The sequence below is a fragment of the Poecilia reticulata genome, chromosome 14, assembly GCF_904066995.2.
Source record: "Poecilia reticulata chromosome 14, P_reticulata-male-v2, whole genome shotgun sequence".
In the NCBI taxonomy this organism is placed as follows: Eukaryota; Metazoa; Chordata; class Actinopteri; order Cyprinodontiformes; family Poeciliidae; genus Poecilia; species Poecilia reticulata.
Window position 1 is genome coordinate 1,646,005 of NC_088843.1, and position 18,967 is coordinate 1,664,971.

An 18,967-nucleotide genomic window follows, 5' to 3' on the forward strand; every position below is an offset into this window, starting at 1 on the left:
AAGTTCCTCAAAATCTTGATAAATTGGATTATTTCAAATATTTTCAATGTAAGATTATGGTATTGATGTGAATTTGCTGATTTAATGCCATGTAACTGATAAGTAGAGGAGATATTCGGAAAGGTGTATAAAAAAAGAACTTGATCAATGAAGAAAACACAAAGAAGAGAGCAGGGTTTGATAAGAAAGGATGAGGACAGCAGACAAGACTAAATTAAAGATAAACAGAATCAGCGTAATCTTTGAGAAATACCCAGTGGAAACACTCAGCGTGTGTGTGTGTGTGTGTGTGTGTGTGTGTGTGTGTGTGTGTGTGAGGATGGCATCCTCACTTCATTTCCATGCAGGCTGACAGGGTGCAGAAGGCCTGCTATTGGCTCAGCCTGCCACTCCCTGAGCTGCTGTCAATCAGCAGCAGCAGAGCGCTGGAGTCTGCAGGACGGCGGATACAAAGACGTAGAGACACAACGCTCCCAAACGTTTCTGCTAAACGGGAACTTCTTCTGCTGATGGCTGTGAACGCACACACTGCTGACGCTACAAAACCATCAACAAACACCACCGAAGCCCCTGTGTTAACCATAAATGCTCCCCGTTCTTCATATAACTGAAGCTCTCTCAAAAACAAGTAATGTGTATTTTCTTAATTTATGTACAGCTTTCGATATGCTGTTGTACAAGAGAAGAGTCTTAATTGTATTAGGAATGTTTGCATGAGGCTGCATGAATAATTCCATACATGCCATGCTGCCTGCAGAGGCCTCCGCCCTGACAGAGGATGAAAAATTCATGCTAGCCTTGTTGGGAGGGGACCGACGAGGGACCCTAACGACAGGAGGGGGGAGGAGAGACGGGAAAACTGTGAAAAAGTAATGGAGGAAGCAGCATCTGCTGCTCCACTTCAATTTTTCTGCTGGGTTTCAGATGAAAAGGACGCAAGAAGAAGAACAAATCTGACTTTCAGTGAGCTGAAAAAGGTCTGACTTTAGGGCTGTTGTAAACGATTATTTTAGTAATCGAGTAATCTATAGATTTTTCTTACGATTAATCGAGTAATCGGATAAAAACAATTATGAAATAAAATATTGGTAAATCTTCCATAACACCAGTGTTACTATCGGATATCAACATCAGTCTATTTTTTCCACATTTGAGCTTCCATACCAGTTACTTTTTTGTAGACCGGGGGAGCAACACGGGATATTTACGGCTCCTCCGTTCAGAAACTCATCTACCAGCCATGTTCCGCCTCCCGTTTGTTCAGACCGGGATGATATAAGTTTATTGTGCGGTTCGTCCGTAAAGCTGCTCTTACCCTGTAAGCATCAACCCTCAGCCGCCCGCCGTGTTCAGTCTCTCCGCTCACCTGTAGAAATCCTCCTCAGCTTCTTCCCGCCGTTCAACCAGCAGCTCCAGAGCAGAAAGGCTGCCGGACTCCCGGCATCGCGCCGGTCATTTTAAGGATGTTTATTGGTCCCACAAAAACGATGAAAACCCGGAATTATCACCAATCAGTAAAATCCCCGCGGGCCGAACTTGAAGATTGGACGTTATGCCGCTAACACGTAGCTTCCGTCAACAACTCAGAGGCGGAAGTCAGAGCTCCGCGCAACGCAAATAATGTTCCGGCTGAAACACGGTGCGCTAAATGATAAAACATAAATTAACGAAGCTTCGAGGCAGGTCAATTTTCCTCGAGGAATTTTAATAATCAAGGTACTCGAATCACTCGAGGAATCGTTTCAGCCCTATCTGACTTACTGAAAAACAGGAGTTTAAATTTGTGATTATGACAAAAGAAAAGGTTTTAATTAGGCCTGTCACGATAACAAATTTTGCTGGACGATTAATTGTCTAAAAATTTATTGCGATAAACGATAATATTTTTTCAAAACCTTTTGACACTGATTATTAAATCATGTCAAAATAATAATGCATGTGATTTCCTGCCATAGATTGATACTTTATGTTCAAAAGAACACATAACACTGGAACTGATCAACTAAATAAACAAAACAACCAAAAACAAAAATAAAATGGATTCTCAGTCTCCATTAACAAAAAACGTACTTGAATGAAAACTAGACAACATAAAGCCAAAGTGGAAATAAATACTGCATTCAACCAAAAGAGTGCAGATTATGAAGTCTGTGTACTGTTCCCTTCAGGAATCACTAGATTTAAATAGAGAAAACGGGCACATCCCACTACCTGATGCAGTAGTTCATACTACATGATTTTTTGCCCCCATTTTTCCCTTATGGCAATCTTAGATCGTTGGCCGATCTAAGATGGTCGCTGGTGATTCGTAACCGGTCATCATGTAGTGTGATGTAGATCGTCGTAGCCGCTCCGATCTAAATCAGGGGTTTTCCCGACTTGGAGCTTAAAGCTGAATGTGACATGTAGCCAATCAGAAAGCACGGATTCTCCTCCTGCTTTCTGAGGGGAAATTACGGAGGGGAATCCCAAACAGCTGACACGGCGCAACATGAAGTCCAGCGGACATCAGAGATGATATGTGGAAACATTAATATTTATTTAACATTTCGTGCAAAGAATATAGAAATGACAAGGGAAGAAGTTGGAGCCAAATTGCTACCGCAGTTGATAAACCCGGTAAGTTTTCAGCTGTTCTTCGTTAACGTGACATAAATAGGTTATAATGATTTTCATTCAGTCAGGACTTTATGCTGAGCCACATGCATCACAGGTAGATTCTAGTAAAGCATTGATTGGGTCGACAACTCGTGTCGTGTGAACTGGACATTACACTAAGGAAATGAGGAAGGAAGTGGTTACTGGAGAGCACCGGAGCTGACCCTTTTTTCATTCAGTGTCATCAACAGCAAGAAAAAAGGCTGGAAGAGACGATAAAGCCGATAATTAAAAAATGAGGTCGACAGGTTTAATTTATCGTGCGATTAATTGATTTATCGTTGATCGCGACAGGCCTAGTTTTTATTTAATATTATGGACGTAAAATTTGTAAAAACGTGTTTATCCTTCACATTCACGTTGTTCAGTGCAGAAGTTGTTTTTTGGCGTTTTAACTTCTGTTTTTGCTGACAGTTGGTGGTTACCATAGCAACCAGTAACTAGCTCCTCCCCCTTTTTCCTGTTACCATCTGTAACTGCATCAGGATGAGCTCTGTCTTTACAAGTATCATATTTTAGACAAATTTACACATACATGGTGTTTCATGAGTAATCTTCCCATGTTTTGTATATTTTGTTAACTTATTATTGATGTTTTATTAATTTTACTTATGTGTAATTTTGTCGCTAAATGCTCATTGGGAGATAATGTTTTGTAGTTTGTTTAGGGTTATTTATTGAATTTTATTTCCTCTTTTTTTTTTAGAATAAACACAGCGAACATAAGTGTGTCTGTTGTGAAGTCAACCTGAGACGAACAAAGAAGAGATACATTTGTTTTATTCCTTACAGATTGTGTTTCAGTTCAACAGATGGAGTCCTGAGTAGTTTGTATTCATGCTGTGCAGCCAAAAAAAAAAAAAAAAAAGTTAAGTGAATGAACTAAATCACCCGGTGTCCTCAGGAAGAGGAGCGAGAGCTCCTTCCTCCTCAGGAAGGATTTAATCTGTACCATAGCAGAGGGACATGATCTGCTTCCTAACGCAGCTAATCTCATGCAGACTGTGTGAAGTCTGGAGCCACAGTGTGAAAGATACGGATGATACTTTGGTCAAGACGAGACCTCTAAATGTAAGATCACACCGGGCTGTTTAAACTTCTGCTATTTCAGCCAATCTAGAAATAATCCGTCAAGAAAAAGGAAGAAAAAGCTCTTGACTGTTGATGTCATACATCTGCTTTTGGTTATTCATGAAAGCTTTCAAAAGGCTGCAGTCTGAAAGTCTGTGGTTTGCTTCCAGCTCCTTCCTTCTTTTCACTGTGGATTAAGATTTAAGTCATTTCCTCAGACCGATTTGTCTCCACGTCCATTAGAGCTGCAGAATGTAACTTTAATAAAAATATTTTTATTACATATTTGCTGAAACTGTATGCTAAGAGACAACCTGTGAAAAACAATGCAACTCCTCTGCTTTCTCCCAGTGCTCCCAGTTCTAACTAGAAACAACCAATCAGAGCCAGGAGGCGGGTCTTAGTGCTGTCAATCATAGTCTTGTGACGCACAAAGAAGATAAATTAAAAACTGAAGCAAACAAAAGAAGAACAGTAGTAGAGGAGTGGGTAGAAATATGAACTTATTTTAAATCTACAGCATCATCCAACAATTTACTATTAACATTAAGTTCCTTCTAAATTAATCTATCAGAAAGCAGAAATATTTGACAATTTTTAAAATAGCAACATTTATAATATCAGTATTTATTTGCAGTGATGACCATCTTCTGAAGTAACGTTTTCAACAGTTTGGACATGGCTTTACTTCCATGCTTAAATCAGTCCTATGTAAAAAAAAACCATTTTTTAATAAAAATTTCATACTGCTTTCTGGCTTATGAAGAAGCACAAATGCCCCACAGTCCAGCAGAACCATGCTGGCTTTGGGGAACAAACCCCAACCAACAGCAGCTTGAAGGTGCTGCTTGCTCACCTGCCGTTCAGCTGAATCCGGTCGGCCAGTTTGGAGAGCTGGTCGGGAAGCCGGCGCTGCTTGATGACCCCCTCTGGGCTGACGGACACCTCGCACAGGGAGTAGGTGTCCGGCGGCGCCGGGAGGCTGAACTCGTTGACGGTGTGTGTGACGACGTCCTTGGCCGTCGTGTCCTTGCTGATGATGATGTAGCAGCTCTGCTGGTCTGCCTTGAACACGCGGATTACCTGGTCTGGGATGTCTGGGATGATGCAATTAGACATGAAAATTAATCAATGAGGCTCCAACAAGTATTTACAAATGCTCAAAGTTGTGTTATATATTTAGGTTTAACTCAAACCTAAGTCTGTCTCTCTTTTCTCTTTCTGACTAAACTGGATACAAAGCCTTCAGTTTGGTGTTTTGGTCTCAACCGGCCTTTTTTAAAGACAATTTTATCTACATCATTTTGTACCAATAGTAGGCAAAAAGTCGTTTTTTTCTGTATTCCATGTTAAATAAGTTAGATATCATGTTAAGTAATTAGATTTATTTAATTAGACATGAAAATGCCTCAAGTGGAGGAGTTTAAGTATCTGGGGATCTTGTTCACGAATGAGGGAAGAAGGGAGCGGGAGATCGACAGGCGGATTGGGGCAGCGTCTGCCGTGAAGCGGCGCTGTACCGGTCCGTCGTGGTGAAGAGAGAGCTGAGCCAAAAAGCGAAGCTCTCGATTTACCGGTCGATCTACGTTCCCACCCTCATCTATGGTCATGAGCTTTGGGTCATGACCGAAAGAACGAGATCACGGATACAAGCGGCCGAAATGGGTTTCCTCCTCCGCAGGGTGGCTGGGCTCTCCCTTAGAGAGAGAAGCTCGGTCATCCGGGAGGGACTCAGAGTAGAGCCGCTGCTCCTCCACGTCGAGAGGAGCCAGTTGAGGCTCGGGCATCTGGTCAGGATGCCTCCTGGACGCCTCCCTGGTGAGGTGTTCCGGGCACGTCCCACCCGGAGGAGGCCTCGGGGAAGACCCAGGACACGCTGGAGGGATTACGTCTCTCGGCTGGCCTGGGAACGCCTTGGGATTCCCCCGGAGGAGCTGGAAGAAGCGGCTGTGGAGGGAAGTCTGGGCCTCCCTTCTGAAGCTGCTGCCCCCGCGACCCGACCCCGGATAAGTGGAAGAAAATGGATGGATGGATGGATGGATAATTAGCTTTAAATATTGGTTTTACTGATTTTTTTAAGTAATAGTTGTGTTTGGGTTGATTATTAGTTGTAACATCCAGGATGACTCAGGGGAAGCTCTTCTTTCTTTTCATTGGCAGTGGATTCGACCCACAGCATTATGCTACCACCACCATGCCTTACTGCTGGCACTGTGACCTTTTCTCCTCCAAACTTACTTCTTGTCATTACAGCTAAAAAGGTGAAACTTTTTATCCTCTGACAATTAAAACGGAAACTTGATAATTGATTTTATTTGTTGTTTTGTTTATTTATTTTGGATATTTAAAATGTCTTCCAGGTCCAGTGTTAAATGTTTATTGATCTTTGAGAATGCACTATTATGCCATTACTATTGTACTACTTGAAAATTGTCTCAAAACAACAATATTATCGTTTATTGCAATAACTTCTGGGACAATTAATTGTCCAGTAAAATTTGTTATTGTGACAGTCCCAGTTAAAACTGCAGCAAAACATAAAAGTCAGATTCAAGAGCTCTTAATTTGAAATAAAGAGGCTTCTGGTAAAAAAGGGAATAAAGCAGCAATACTGTTAATCAAAACCTAAAGCTCAACTCTTAGCAATTATTAGCATGGCTACCAAATCCTTACACCCCAGTGTGTGTTTTAAATAATAAAAATGTTTTGTATTATTGAGGATGCTAAGGTCCATTACTTAGAGACAGATAAAGACATGGCTGCAGAGTCTGAGTGTTTAGATGACAAAACCTTTATTGCCATCATTACAGCAGCAGCACATGAGTACAAACAAGCTGCCAAAGGCAAAACCAATAACAATACAGTTGGAGTGAAAGCAGATAATCGATCATCCTGCTTGTTTAGGGAGCTGTAAAATTGATCCTTTAGTTTCTCCTGTTTATTTCCAAGAACAGATGAAGATGGTGTTTCTCTTTTATTCTAGACTTCCTTTTATTTAATTTGTTTATGCAGCATTGAAGATTATTTTGACACTCGAATCAGAATACTGAATGTCATGATGACAAATTGTCCCAGAACTTATTGTGATAAATGATAATATTGTTGCTTTGAGACCATTTTCAAGTAATAAAATGGTAACATTATAAGAGATCCATAAACTTTAAACTCTAATGAATATTTAACACTGGAACTGGAAGACATTTTAATTGAAAAGCAGAAAAAACAAACAAAATGAATGTAAACAAAACTGTCCTTCAAAAAAAGGTTTATTTGAGACCAAAACACCAAACTGAAGATTTTTATCATCCAGTTTTGGGTATGAAGAGAGAAAAGCGAAATCATGCAAAGGGAAATTATTGAGTTTGTTTTTGATTTAATGTCCAGCTATAACACTGAAATGTTGTAGCAATCAACCAATATTAAAATGTACTTAATCCCAAGCTAAGCTATGCAGATGCTCTGTCTACACTGATGAAAATTCCCTCCACCTCAGCAGAGAGTTGATCTCACTTTCTGACCGATTCATCCAACAATTTGAGCATCTGGGTATTTTATTCATGTTGATGCTCTGATGAAGCTGCACAGCAAACACTGAACACTAAGACTGAGGGTGCATCATAAATCAAACTGCATAAACCAGTCAGGATGTAATATTTCAATATATAAAATGTGTTTTTTGATACATCAACATAGGCCATAGTGTGAAAGCAGCTTGAATTATATTTTCTCTGTCTTCAAATGTTCATAATTGTAATTTATTCCAAGGGATGGCTCATTTACGTCTTCCTTGCGTAGCTGAATAATTCAGAAGCAATTAATCAGCTTTAACCTCCAGTTCACTTTCATGGGTTGTTCACGGGAAATAGGAACTATTGATATTTTGACATTGGCCCTTTTTCTTGCAGATAAATGGTCACTTTGCAGACCATAAGCTCATTAATATCAATAACATAACATTTGCAGTTTGCGACAGACGTCTGGCGCTCAGCATTTTGCAGCAGTTGGAAATAGCTGTAGGCTGCATGTGCTCACAGCCAGCAGAGTGCAGGTTGTTTGGAAGCTAAATGCTTCGTCTCATTAACTGTGATGACTTGTGATTAAAGTGTGAAAAGCTCTCGGATAAAAATCCTCCTGTTATGTCCTGTGAAAAGGAGGAGGAATAATTGCATTTGATCCACTGCTGCACACTTGACCTGAATGCAGGAGGACAGTCGTTACGCTCACATCCAGTTAATAAACTTCTACTGGAGTATCAGTGAAGTTCAACAACAGAGGCTTTTGGAAATGGATTTGTTATGGTGGTTAATGGGAATGTTCTTACAGGATCACCCGACATCTTCATTCCTTTTTTTTCCACCACTGTTTTCTAGAGCAACAAATAATTTCTATTTGCATAATTTATCATTTTTACCACAAACTGGGTGATAAAACTCTTCAGTTTGGGGTTTTGGGCATAAGTTTTACATCAATGGTGGACAATGGATATTATGTTCTCATTCAAGCTTTTTTCAGTAATTTCATGTTAAAGAAGTTAAATATTGTAAGTATTTTTGATGTATTTAATTAGCTTTAAATATTGATTTTAATCATTTTTCTGAACTATTCTGTTTGTGATTTTCTTTAATAGTTGTGTTTAGGCTGATTATTTGCTGCAGCTCCACTTTCTACATGTTGATTCAGGGATTCACCCCACAGCATTATGCTGCCACCACCATGTTTTACTGCTCTTACTGTGATCTTTTCACATTTAAACTTCTTCTTCTTCTTGTCATTGCAGCCTAATAGGTGAATCTTTATATCCTTTGACCATAAAAAACAACTTTTCACCAGAATTGTTTTTGCATTTCAACGTTTATAGTTCAAAATTTTATTTAGATCTGAACTGATTAGCAGCTGGTGCTTCTTTCTCGGTCACCACCTTCTCAGTCTACCGTAACGTAAAGCTTGTTTCACTGTGGACAAAGACACACATATTCCAGCAGCTTCCAGTTAACTTCAGGCTCGATAGTTTCTGGGTTGTTCATTAAAATAATTAAAAAAATTCCCTAATCTTGTGCAGAATTAGTTGATTCAACAAGATAATGATCCCCAAAATACATCAAACCTTTAAAAAAAAGCCAGTTCTGTTGAGAAAAATGGTCGGACCATCAAACTAACCATTAAAATGTTAGAAACCACGTTGTCATGGTGATATTGCTGTTAGAGCTGAAGGTGTGCAATATTTTTTATGTCTGACTTATTGATGCACTTTTACTGTAACTGCACAAAACATAAAAACACGAGTCAATATTCTTTACAACCTGAAGGCCGGAGAGATTACAGAAAGTCAGAAGCATCAAGCTATGGGGGAGATTTGGGCAAATAGCTGCTGTAAAGGTATTTAAATACTTACAGTACAATCCAAGAGCTGGGGAAGCAGTAGGGAGAAAGAGAAACCACAGTAAGAACAAATGAAAGCAACAAAATGAGGGAAAGACCCAGAGAGCTGCTGCTCCGGTGTTAATCTGATAAGAAACCAGAGATGACTCAACATGTCGACGCTAGAGCATCTGTTCAAAATCACAAAACAAGACAGGAAGAAACACACAGAGAAAGAGGAACACAGAAAGAGAAAATAGCTCCACACTGAGCTAAACCAGGAGAGACGCCAGAAAAACGGATTTAGTCACCCTGCAAAGCAAAAGAGCTTTGAGATTCATGCTCTACTTCGCGAATACTGACAGACTGTGATGTCTGAAGCAAAGATTTATGAGCCAGATGAGGAGTCACAAGTTGGAGAATGTATGACTGCAACTCTGAGCTTTCGGTTATGAATATTAATTGTTTTTAATCAGACCCATTAGCTCTCATGATGTCTCAACATAATATTCACAGGGTTCCTGTGAGCTTCAGTATGCTGTGTTAAAGATGTTTAAGATGAGTTTATCGATACGAATGTAAAACATACACAAGTATGTAAAAAGCAGAACCTGGGTTACTTGATAACTGACATTTAAATAGATAGTTAAAAATAATAAGCACTGAATGAATGAGCATGCACATTTAATAGATAGCTAGATGTGGAAAATCTGGACATTTTAAGACCATAAAATTGCACTATTTCAGAAATAACCCTTTTTTACATTCAATTCTACTGACCAGGGTTTTTTTAGTTCCATTTTTGGTTTATATTTATATATTTGGGGCAAATGCAAATACTTTTCTCATCTGGTTTTAAAAAAATGCTGCAGGTGCAGAAAATAAGTATAAACTGCAGCAAAAACAGAGTTGAGTAAAAACAATCAAAGTGAAACAAAAGGAGGAAATTACAAAAAAAGGCTTACAATTAAGGCAAAATAAATGACAGAAAAAGGCAAAACTTTTATGTTTTCATGCTAATGTGATTAATGCAGTGATATTGGGAGAAAATAAGTTCTTCAGTTCACTGTTAGACCTTAGTAAGAGGAAGGAGAGCAACAGGAATGGAGGTGATGAAAACACCTACAGTCTGTCAGAGCAGATATACGGCTTGTGGAATAAATTAAGATCATGGTCGCTAACAATTTATGTCGCTTTCCTCTTCCTCGGTCTGCTCTCTGACATTCTGTCTGCATCCACATTAATAACAGAACAATGAGCCCCGTTAGTTTACATAATTATAGAGTCGGGAACCTTTTTGACAGGAGCAGATTAAAGACGGCCTCTAATGACCCTGGAGGTTAACCCTCGTCAGACAGAAACAGTTTGGAAAACCCCCGGTGATTCTTTCCTCCATTCGCCTCTCTGTTCTGGTTATTTTGATGGTAAACATGAAACCTGCCAGTTCCTGTATTCTCAGAAAGAAAACAAAGAACAAATGTGTGAAGACACTGAGTTGCGTTGTATAAATATCTCACCAGATGTTTTATGCTATTTCAGTACCAGAAAGTTCACTTTTTGAAGCACTGGAGGCAATAAATTAATAACAATCGGTTCGCCTCACACGTGATCAATATCAATAGATAATGGGTCCAATAGAATATTCATTCAACTTTGATCCAGAACCACACAGCATTCTGGGGAATGTAGGCAGAGGAAAGACTTTAGCTGCCCAACCTAATGTCAACCCAAGCTAAGCTAGGCTAGTGGAATCAACCAACTTGCCTTCTATTTGGTTACCTAGCAACAACCTGCCAGTTTAAGGTTCCGCCCCACTTTGGTTACCTAGCAACAAGCTGCTTAGTAACATGAGCCGCAGTAAAAAGCAGCTTAATGAGCGTTTCCTTCCTGCTCAGACATTTTGGGATTTTTTTTATTATTTATATTTCTCTTTTCATATCAACGCATCTTCAAAAGCATGTCACTAAATATAACACAAATCTGCCAAAGTTGCTCCTTTTTATGCTACTTTCAAAGTTTCTTTTAGTTTTATTATTAATAAGATTCCAGAGAGAAGCAGCCAGCTCTCAGAAGCAGGATTTAGGTCTCAGTCGCTTCTCTTTTACATTTCACAGAAATTATCTAGACTTTCTGCTGATGTTCATTTAGTGAGAGCAGAGAAGCTAAAAGGTTTCTGCAGCTTATAAACTAAAAAGTGAAAATGCTGCAAACGACATTAAAATCGGACACAAATCAAAAGATTATGACAATATTTCCATGTCATTTTTTACTGATTCACTTTCTAAAACATGCCAGTTAAATGTATGCATAAAATCATCTTTCAACACATTTAATGTAATTTTTTTTTAACTAAAAAGCCAAATCATATTCATGTAGGCCAGTTACTGGCTTCCCTCAGACTGGATACAAACTTGTTGATTCAGTGAAATATTGTTTTATTTCCCCTGAAAGAGATGAAGTGACCACATACCTTAATGTTTTTAGTAGGTGTAAAAAAAATATGCATATATATATATATATATATTTTTTTAACAAAGCTGCACCAGATTTCTTGAAGAAGAAAAGTGAGAATAACTGTTCATGCTGAACTCCAAGGTAAATGTATGTAATTTGTGATAACATGACCAACTGACCCCTATTGGAAGAAAACCCAGGATAGAAAAACAGAAAAAAGACAGAAAGGACGGAGACTAGCGCAAAGGTTTCAGGGATGACATCTTTTGACTGGTGAGACAAAACTGTCTGCGTAGCAACAGGATCACAACCCAAAACACACGGCTGAAAGAACACCGTCAATAATGAGCAAAGATCTTCATCCTATAGAACATCCACAGAAAGTTTCAAACTGAAAACCCGTTTTATCCAAGAGGATATCAAATCTATTTAGCCCGTCTGCTGTAAAATCAACTCCAACTACTTTCAAGAGAGAAAAGCTGATAAATAAACCAGAAGAAAAACAGAGTTCAGCCATTATGCCCCTAACAAGGCCTCACTTAATTTGAGCTTATTGAACGTCAAAATTTACAAGTGAAATTACAGTAATACAATAAATAATAATGGTTGAAAGGAGTGAGTAGAAGTGTGGATGTATTAAAGCCCAACGCTTCTCCAGCAACACATAATTATGATTTCTAGCTATTTATTGGTACCCTTGGTATGAGCATCACTAATGGTAAATCTACTTCATATTAATTATAATGTTGATGCTAACAATGCTACAATAATAACATAATATATCGAGACTATGTCTCATATTTAGTGTAAGCCATTTTCTTACCCAGTAGTTTGAGCTGTTTTAATTTCACAAAATATTTCATATTTTCTCACCACAAAAACTTCTTGAGGTTCTGATTTTACAACCTTTAAATTTACATTTCCTTTTATCATGAACTCCTTCTTCTTTTGGGAAACACGTTTTTGAATATTTCCTGGTAAATGTTCATTTTACAATATGTTTTGTAAAAGATGCACAATGTTTGTAAATTAGCCAAATCAGCAAATAAAAGTAAATAAAAGTTCTAATTTATTGTAACATGTTAAAAATGTCTTGTTAAAGTGAAACAATCTGCCAATGGAACTAGAACTGCGTTGCTAGGTAACGGGCTGGTCTTGGCAGGGGTTGCTAGGTAACGGCACAGTTCTCTTTATGAAACAATCTGCCAATGGAACTAGAACTGCGTTGCTAGGCAACGGGCTGGTCTTGGCAGGGGTTGCTAGGTAACGGCACAGTTCTCTTTATGAAACAATCTGCCAATGGAACTAGAACTGCGTTGCTAGGCAACGGGCTGGTCTTGGCAGGGGTTGCTAGGTAACGGCACAGTTCTCTTTATGAAACAATCTGCCAATGGAACTAGAACTGCGTTGCTAGGCAACGGGCTGGTCTTGGCAGGGGTTGCTAGGTAACGGTACAGTTCTCTTTATGAATTAATCTGCCAATAGAACTAGAACTTTTCGTCAGTATTAAGGAATTATTTACTCAAAACAGGCTCCTATTTCTTGCTGAAAAGTTACTTTTGAGTTAGCTTGTCTTCTTTCAAGTGTGCCAAGATATTTGCTCTAAAAATTACACCATTACTTGGTAAGATTTTGTGTTTTTGCAGTGCATCAGAATGTGACGTTTGCTACCGGTGTCTCGTCTGACTTAGTATTTTTGTGTTTTGCGATGTAAAGCGGTTTGACTGCCCGTTCCTCACCGGCGGGGTTGGAGAAGTCGAGTATGCTGGTGGCCGGCTGCAGCAGGTCAGGGCTGCTTGACGACAGGTTTCCAGGAATGGGCATGATGGCGACGCTGTGACGGCACTGTTTGGTGCCCACGATGCTGTCATCCTGACTCTGACCCAGGCCGCCGTCACTGCGCAGAGACACCAGAGAAGGCGCGGTGGGATTAGGGGGATGAAATAACAGCGGAGGTGATAAAATTACTCTTTGTTATGAGTTTAGAGGAAAGCGGTAAGAGCAGCAGCTTCACCCTGAGAGAATATTAACATGTGATTCAATCAAAATGTCGAGAACAGTTACAGAGATCATCTTTCTGAGATTGATGCATAAAGATATGGCAGCTGAGCAGAAGCATTCATGGGCAGAAAACACAGAATCACAGGACAACAACAAAAAGACTAATTTTATTTTGTTATGCTTTAAGTAGATCTCTGTATATTCACTCTCAATACACCGTAAACCATTAAATAATTTAGTGATAAATTAATGGCAGTCCACACACAGATTAGGCTTTAAATCATAAATCTGGTAAGATAAGATTTTACTAAATTTGAAAAACGACACCAAAACACTGTTACTGTGAATGCATCACATCAGTGATCATATTTATTTACTGGACTTAAAAGAGGATAAAATCTTACTGATCACTGGACCTTAACAATACCCAGAATGTTTGTCTTTTATTTTTAGGCTTAAAGAAGTTGCTTTAGTTTGACACAAATAAAGGATTAAATAAAGTCCTGAATTTATTTTTTATCATTCATTTCCCTAAACACTCAGTGTATCTGAATAGGTGAACTATTCAGATATGCCGACTAGTCCAGCTTCAGGGGTTTGACCTTCAGAGGTCAAACATTTCTTCATTTTTGAATTTATGCATCACATTTTTTTTGTTTAAAACTTTAGATCTCTCTCCCAAACTTAGGGCTGGAGTTACACTTTTAGGCTAAAAGACGATCGCACCAACACGGAGAAGACTACAAAAAAGCAAAACTGACTGAACATGTTTAAAATGAAAGGCTAAATGAGATCGATTTTAGAGTTTAGCAGATCATTTAAAGTTTAGGATAGCAAATAATGTCTGGAAATGCAAACATATTCTATTTTTAATATTCATCCAGATCTGGAAATTATTTAAATTTCATATTCAAATAAATGCCTCCAGTTTACTTAAAACAACATACAAATATAACCTAGACATGTTTGCAGGGCAGATGAAGGTGTGTCGATGAGTTTGTGTCTTAGTTTGGCAGCTTGTTGAGCACATTGACACTGAAACACGTTTGGAGGATGGGGAATTACACAACAAGAGCTCTTCTTACCCAAACAGGCCCCTGAAGCAGCAGAGACAGACAGATAGGAGAGAGACAACATTTAAAATGCATGAAAGGCAGGAAATTATTTCTGACAGAACAAGAAACGGAGCTCAGCAGAGGAGATGCAGCAACGGGTCAAAGCTTCCTCCGTTATGCTCACACGCAACAGCAGACACAACAAATCGCTTTAACCAAACTTACAGAGAGGTAACGACATGTTTGCTGTAATAAATGCAGAGAAATGTCACACAGTCACAAACCTATTAAGATTACGGTTTTCTTTGGCTGGTTTTTATCACCGAGTGTCGACTCAATAACAGATCAACAGAGGAGCAAATCGTTATTATTCTGTGAAATGATTACAGCAGTAAATAAATTACTTCACAATCAATTAAGAGGCATGATGAATTATTATCTTAATGGTCACATTAGTTCATAAACTGATGTTGGGTTTAAACCTTAAATCAGAATTAACTGAGCTGCAAGTCTGACATTAATGGAAATATATGGAAATAAATCAACAACTTTTCACATAAATGAGATTTTTTCACACTGGAAATCAGATTTTTTAAAAATTATTTATTCATTAATGTTATTTATTTGATTATTTTATTATTAATTGTATTTATTTAATTTTATTTTAAAGACATTAAAATATTGCAGTAAACAAATAAAGCTGTGGAGTTGGAAGGTTTTTAATTATAATAGGTTTGTTGAAAACTGCACAGTGGCGCAGTTGGTAGAGCTGTTGCCTTGCAGCAAGAAGGTTCTGGGTTCGATTCCCGGCCTGGGGTCTTTCTTCATGGAGTCTCCATGTTCTCCCTGTGCATGGTGGGTTTTCTCCAGGTACTCCGGTTTCCTCCCACAGTCCAAAAACATGACTGTCAGGTTAATTGGTCTCTCCAAATTGCCCCTAGGTGTGAGTGTGTGTGTGCATGGTTGTGTGTCCTGTGTGTCTCTGTGTTGCCCTGCGACAGATTGGCGACCTGTCCAGGGTGACCCCGCCTCTCGCCCGAAACGTTGGCTGGAGAGGCACCAGCACCCCTCCCGACCCCACTGAGGGAAAAAGGGTGCAAGAAAATGGATGGATGGATGGAAGGTTTGTTGAAGGTTTGTTGAATTTGGTTTGAGAAATTAAACTCTGAAACTTAAATCTTTCCACAAACTTAAACTGAAATAACTTTGAGGTAACATTTTCACATAAATCTGAAATTAAAGAGCAAAAAATAAATACTTATTAGAGTCAACTTCCACCACAAAAATAAAACTTTAAAGCCTTAAAACGTGGAATATTTTGCATTTAATTTAAACTTCAAGTATTTTTCTGAAAGCAGACATGTTATTTTTAATGGCTCACCATTTTAAATTCCTTTTATTTAATGTATTGTTTGGATAAACACCCAGACATGAGCGCCGTCAAGTTTCCTCCTCATGAAAGGAACTGGTGAATCCTTACTGGCCTCCATAACCTGCTTTACTCCTATTATCTTATCCTGTCCCTTTAATCAGACATCTAATCCCACTGATGTGGCTTCAGTTGGAACAAAGGAGATGAAAATCCCAGTTCAGCTGATAAATAGATGGCAGTGGAGGAGCTTTGAAAGCTGAGCCTAGATCAAACAGTCATCCAGTGTTTGGTGTGAGACGGAGAACGTCGAGGTTTGATGCAAATGATTTACTTCAGAGCATTCAATCAGCAGTGAGGAGGAGATAGGAGTGTGTGTGTGTCGTGTTGAGTGAGTTAGCTGCGTAATTAACAGGGTGAGAACAGGATCTGCTGTCTCTGCAGCGCTGCCGCAGCCTGCAGTTAAACGAGGCATGGAGACAAAATGAAATGATGAAATGAAATCAAATCTGGATCGCCACGTTACGGGTGGAAAATCGAATACGGGCTCCATCTGCACAATTGCTCCAGCAGCACGGCGGCTCGTTATGGCTGATGCTAACGATTACAGGATGATTATATGCTGACGACACTGTGCTGTTGTTTCACTTAAAACTGTCTGTAAAACACCAACTGCTTTAAATAACATTCTGGATAGAATAGAAGCAGCATTCAGCTTCTATGCACCACAAATCTGGAACAAACTTCTGGAAAAGTGTAAAACTGCCGAAATGCTGAGTTCCTTTAAATCCAGACTAAAAACCCACCTTGTTAGAAATTATTTTGAAACATAAGAAATGAAACTCTAACCAACATTTTGATGTGCAATGATGTGAAATCTTTAAATTGTTGATTTTTGTGTTGTTGTTTTTTTTACCTTACAGAAAAACATACAAAAGTAAAAACTTTGATTTTTGATCATGTCAGAGGATAAAGTTTAAAATTTAGCAGTGATAACACAAATCTCACCACGTTAAGTTTTTGAGAAAATAGCTTTTTAGCACTAAATTGTAGCTTCTTTATGCTTCTAATCTGGATTAGAGAAAACACGTTTTTCCATGTTTTTCCCCACCGACTCCCAGCCAGTGTTACCTGAATGGTTTGGGCGGTAGTATGCTGAAGCGCGTTTTCTCCAGCATCTTCCTGATCTTGTTGCGTCCCCCCGACACGGTGTTCGCTTTCATCTTCCGGGTGCTTTTGCTGTCCGTGGGGAACTCGATGTCTCCGGAGAAGTCGGCGATGGAGAAACGGTTGCCCTTTTTCTCCTGGATCTTAGGAATGTGAGGGCCACCGTTTTTCTTTTCGTGCATGATCCTGCTCAGCAGCTCTTTGAACACTGGAGAGACGGAGCAAAACAAAGAGCAGATATTGGGTACAGTGCTTTTGAACGTCTTAATCTTTTTATTCTGTTTCATTACAAACAGCTTTATGCATCCAGAGCAGGGATGTCAAACTCACTTTTATTTTGGGCCTCATCAAGATTATGAAATGTCCTTAAAGGGCCGGTTGTGGTAAAATGTATTGATGAAACCCACTAACAAACCGTTACATTTTGAATAAGTACTTACTTCTTAATACTGAACATCGTTTTACATTGATTTAATTTTGCAGAATACAAATATGGAAAAGTACAGAAGAAGATTTTCTGCCACTGAACAAAACTGAATTCTGGCTTTAAGCTTCTGGTCAAAATTCTGAGGAAAGTCAGAATTTTCACAGTTTTTCTCAAATTCAGAATTTTTTTCTCAGAATCCTGAATTTACCCCCAGATTTAATTTAAAGAAAAATCAGTTTCTCAGAATTGATTTCCCACCAGATTTCTTATTTTTTCAGAATTTTGACTTTTTTCTCGGAATCCTGATTTTTTCCCCTGGAATTCCGATTTCTGATCTTAGAAAATAAAAGTCTGAATAATTCAGGCAAATTTTGAACTAAACGTAAAAATTCAGATTTTTTTTCAGCAATCCTAATCCTCTCCCATTGATAACTGATTTCACCTGATTGATAAAACATTATTTAAGCATACTATAGTTACTATAGTTATTTTCAAGGTTTTATTCAAGTCTCCCTTTGGGCCACATAAAACTTTACGCCAAAGATTGAAGACAACTGAGTAAAATAGGAGACCACAGTTGGTAAACACCAAGCTGAAGCATTTGAATAATATTTAAAATAAACATTTTGTACTATTTTAGCTTGTGGTAAAGTAAGAATGCAGCTTTACTCACCAAAGATGTTGGTTTTCACAGTGAGGGAAAGGTGTGTGTTATTTCTCAGGATGTCCACGGCTTTGGACAAGCCGATGTTCTCAAAGTTCTGACCATTAACCTCCATGATCTGCAACAAAACAGATTAAAAATAGATTTTATAACATAGGTCATTCATGGAAACCAGAAGTCGCTCTGACCCTATCTGCTCTTTGCTCCTGATATGTTGTCAGCAGCGTTTCCAAGGTCAAAGGTCAGTCAAAAGTAAGCAACTCATTATGACTCTGCTCTTTTGTCATGACTAAAGCAGTCATGATGTCCCCAACAGTTACAGTTTCAGCTGTAATTATGAATAATCCAGATAAAGAATCATCTACACCCTCTTCTGCTCTGAGCTGGTTAAATGTAAAACTTGTAGGAATTTCAACTTCTAACAATAAAAGCTGCATATTTAAATGTTTATTTCATTGCGCCGCCTCACCTGATCCCCCCGCTTGAGTCCGGTCTCTGCCGCTTTGCTTCCTTCTTCCACCGACTCCACAAAGACGCCGAATCCTCTCTCGCTGCCTCCTTGCACGCTGAAATGCAGCTGCGACTCTCTGGACGCCTTCTGCAGCGTGATCTGCCTCCACTTGGCCTTGGCTGCGCATGCAATGTTCAGCAACCTCAGATGACCCTTCATTTTCTGCCACAGAGAAAGACAGGAAACAGAATTATAATCTGAAAAGCAAAAGAGAAGGAGAACTTTAGGCCAT

The 18,967-nt window shown here is 38.9% G+C and overlaps 1 protein-coding gene across 17 annotated transcripts in view; it reads right to left on the reverse strand.

Moving 5' to 3' along the window:
- rapgef6 (Rap guanine nucleotide exchange factor (GEF) 6) overlaps nt 1-18,967 on the reverse strand; it is a 147,813-nt gene that overhangs the window by 20,158 nt on the left and 108,688 nt on the right. For 10 of the 17 annotated variants that reach the window (XM_008426850.3, XM_081615334.1, XM_008426849.3 and 7 more), the window contains 7 exons: nt 18,694-18,897; nt 18,234-18,342; nt 17,098-17,341; nt 14,628-14,639; nt 13,281-13,438; nt 9,122-9,136; nt 4,586-4,826 (listed from right to left, as the gene is read on the reverse strand). In XM_008426850.3, the coding sequence (XP_008425072.2) occupies nt 4,586-4,826; nt 9,122-9,136; nt 13,281-13,438; nt 14,628-14,639; nt 17,098-17,341; nt 18,234-18,342; nt 18,694-18,897 (983 nt within the window). The remainder of the gene's footprint in view (nt 1-4,585; nt 4,827-9,121; nt 9,137-13,280; nt 13,439-14,627; nt 14,640-17,097; nt 17,342-18,233; nt 18,343-18,693; nt 18,898-18,967) is intronic. The other 7 variants (XM_008426865.3, XM_008426860.3, XM_008426853.3 and 4 more) reach the window with 3 other exon arrangements.